Source organism: Triticum urartu, chromosome 5A, assembly GCF_056163025.1.
Source record: "Triticum urartu cultivar PI428250 chromosome 5A, HENAU_Tu73, whole genome shotgun sequence".
NCBI classification, from domain to species: domain Eukaryota; kingdom Viridiplantae; phylum Streptophyta; class Magnoliopsida; order Poales; family Poaceae; genus Triticum; species Triticum urartu.
Window position 1 is genome coordinate 411,929,021 of NC_141877.1, and position 2,847 is coordinate 411,931,867.

The 2,847-nt window shown below is 49.1% G+C and overlaps 1 protein-coding gene across 1 annotated transcript; it reads right to left on the reverse strand.

The window, feature by feature from the left end:
* Positions 1-1,212: 1,212 nt before the first annotated feature.
* On the reverse strand, positions 1,213-1,974 carry LOC125507060 (uncharacterized). The gene has a single exon (XM_048671753.2). It carries the CDS (start codon positions 1,747-1,749, stop codon positions 1,213-1,215), a length of 537 nt encoding a protein of 178 aa, XP_048527710.2. The 5' UTR covers positions 1,750-1,974.
* Positions 1,975-2,847: the final 873 nt, after the last annotated feature.

Here is a 2,847-nt window from a genome sequence, read left to right on the forward strand (position 1 = left end):
TGAACTATACCATGTCCAATGCTTCGTCTGTTATTGTTTGGAAAGTAATTGTTGTTATTACATGACCCAAAAAAACATTTGTGCCACATCAGTAGATGCACGGACATCACAACAGGCATGCTAACTGGATAAACATTTGAACCTAGCTATTATGAAGGAAATTTTGTATTGACAACAGTTTTAGATAGCAGGAGACACCTAGCCTGCTCTGCCTCTGCTAGCTTATTTCCGGCTTCTTCCATCTCATCTTTGGCTTGGGTGAAGAGAGCATCTGATTGCTCTTTTCGCTTCTTCAGGAACTCAGCTACATTTTCAATGGCTGCTGCACGCTTTCTTTCAGCCTTTACTAATGCCACGAGGACACGAACAGCTGACGACTCCACCTGGCTTGTGTGTAATCCAGCATCATCTGGGAATTTGCACCTTGTGTCTAATCCAACATCATTAGGGAACTGGCACCTTGTGTGTAATCCAGCCTCATTTTGGAAACATGATCTCGTGGTTGACCATACTTCCCTCCTCGCAGGAACTGCATCCTGACATGAAGTTACTTCTTCTTTAGATCAATCTCAGAGCAACCTAGATCCATTTAGTAGAAGCCAGATAAATAGAACTCAGAGAAGTAAATTCAAAAGGAAAACAAAATAAAAACAGACTACAAGGTGAGAACACCCACATCCTACATCAAGCTAAAAACGAAAGCATTAGGACGATTAAGACTCTTCTTATTACACATTGAAGAACACCACGCTTAAGAGAAACAGAAACTACAACATATACAAATCGAAGAACACGAGGCTACATGAAAGTAATTGAAAGGGTGTTACTTACCAAAGCTCGTTTTACAGGTTCGATGCAGCTCCTCTTTAACTTGCCACGCTCCTTGAAGATGTCCCGAATATCCCATGTTTGGTCTTCATTGCTCCTTTGCATGTTCGCACTCGTGGTTTTAAAATCTCAACATGGCAAGAAACATATACTACTAGTAATACTCGCGCATCTTGTGGGCAACATTAAAGCACTCGTTTGACATGTTAGAGAATCTCCAAAAGAATCGCAACGCGCGGCGCTTTAAAAAAGCGTTTACAGTGCTGAGATCAAGAAGTAGATACTAGAGAGTAGAGGATAGTTCTCAGCATAGATAGATAAAAAAAGATAATTCAACTACTCCTCGTCGTCCGACTCCTCCTCGGTGATGTCCTCCTCTGACGTCTAACTGTAGGCGTGAAGATACCGATCGTCGTCGAATTCCCAGGGCGACGCTGCTCCTAGCCTCATGTTGAATTGAGCGTCCCCTTTTCGCCTACGCTTGTCCTCGCGATAGGCGGCTCGCTCCGCCCTCCTCTTATCCCTCTCCGCCCTCCTTTGCGCGTAGAACTCGCACTCGTTGATGATGTCCTCCAGGAAGTGTTGGCGCCACAGCGCCATGGCTTCCTCATCCATCTCGGCGATGCCGAGACGGTGCTCCAGCCTCCGGTTGTCACGACGATCCTCGTCGGTGCTAAGCCGCGGTAGAGGCGCGAGCTCCTGCGCCCGCTCCCGCGTCGGCACGTTGGGGAAGTTCAATGTTCTATGAGGCCACCGGAGGCGCCACACCGCCGCGTCGTACGCGCGGGCGGCCTCGTTGGCGGTGTTGAAATTGCCGAGGCCGAGGCGCATCCCGCGGAACCGGATCTCAGCGGAGAAGCCGTCGGAGGGGCGCGCGCGGACGCCGCGATATCCCCAAGTTTCCCGGCGACGCGGCGGCATGGTGGCGCGGCGGCGGCGAGGCGAAAAAGAGCGGGGAGAGAGCGGTGGCGAGGCACAGAGCGGGGAGAGAGCGGTGGCAAGGCACAGAGCAGTGGGAGGGCGTTGGATTTTATAAAGCGCGTCGGACGCCGCGCGCCAAAACTAGCGCACGCGGGGCCGCTTTTTCCCATGCGTGCGTGATCCTTTCCCGACGTCTCTGCTATCTCTACTCTCTTCTCTACTGTTATATTTATTTTATATTTTATATTTAATATTTATCTCTACTTCCTTTACTGTCTACTTTTTTATCTATACTTTTTTCTTGCAATATAGGTCGTCCGATTTATATCTGACAGATAGGAAGGAAACAAATGGGAATTTTGCAAAAAGATACCCATACCCCTCTCCAGATTTGCAAATAAGGCCTTCCCTCGTTCATCCTTTTCTCCCACAAGATAAACTACTCATACAAATGCATCTTGATGCGTGCAACGCATGGGCATCTTGCTAGTTCTAAAAACCTTTCCATCATTTGCCACACTACTGGTTGTAGATGAAAAACCTACCCAAGCACAGCGCGATATAGGAGTGACGCACAATTACAAGCTGATATTATTTTGGACAATGGATGCTATAACCAATTACTTTTACGGGAACAATAGCACCCAGGAAATATGAAGGGTAGGTATGAACAAAATTGGAACTGCACATGTCCTGCTAAGTGATTCAATACACACATTACCAATCGAGGAGGAGAACGATGGTCGCGGCGGCCTCTGTGAGTCATGGTCGGCAACGGGAGTCAGTTCATTGTCCACGAATGTGGTACTTCTGCGCTTGGCGTCGGCTTCCGGGAAGCAGATCCGAGACCGTGGAAGACGATGCCGGGGAAGAGGCTCCGTGTACGACGACGACGGTGGACCGGCTCCAGTGCGGCATACGAGGTCGTCGATGTAAAGGGGAGGAGCACGAAGGCTGCGGTGCCGTGGAGAAGTCTATTTTGCGGTGGGGATAGAAAATGGGGAGTATTCATGTGTACTACTCTGGGTGCCGGGGTGGGGTTGGCTGGGTAGGGTGAACCTGAAGTTACGAAAACAGCCCCCTACCAAGCGTCATCCG

Coding starts and splice junctions, on each gene's coding strand:
- LOC125507060 (XM_048671753.2), bottom strand. CDS start 1,749: ATGCCGCCGCGTCGCCGGGAAACTTGGGGATATCGCGGCGTCCGCGCG.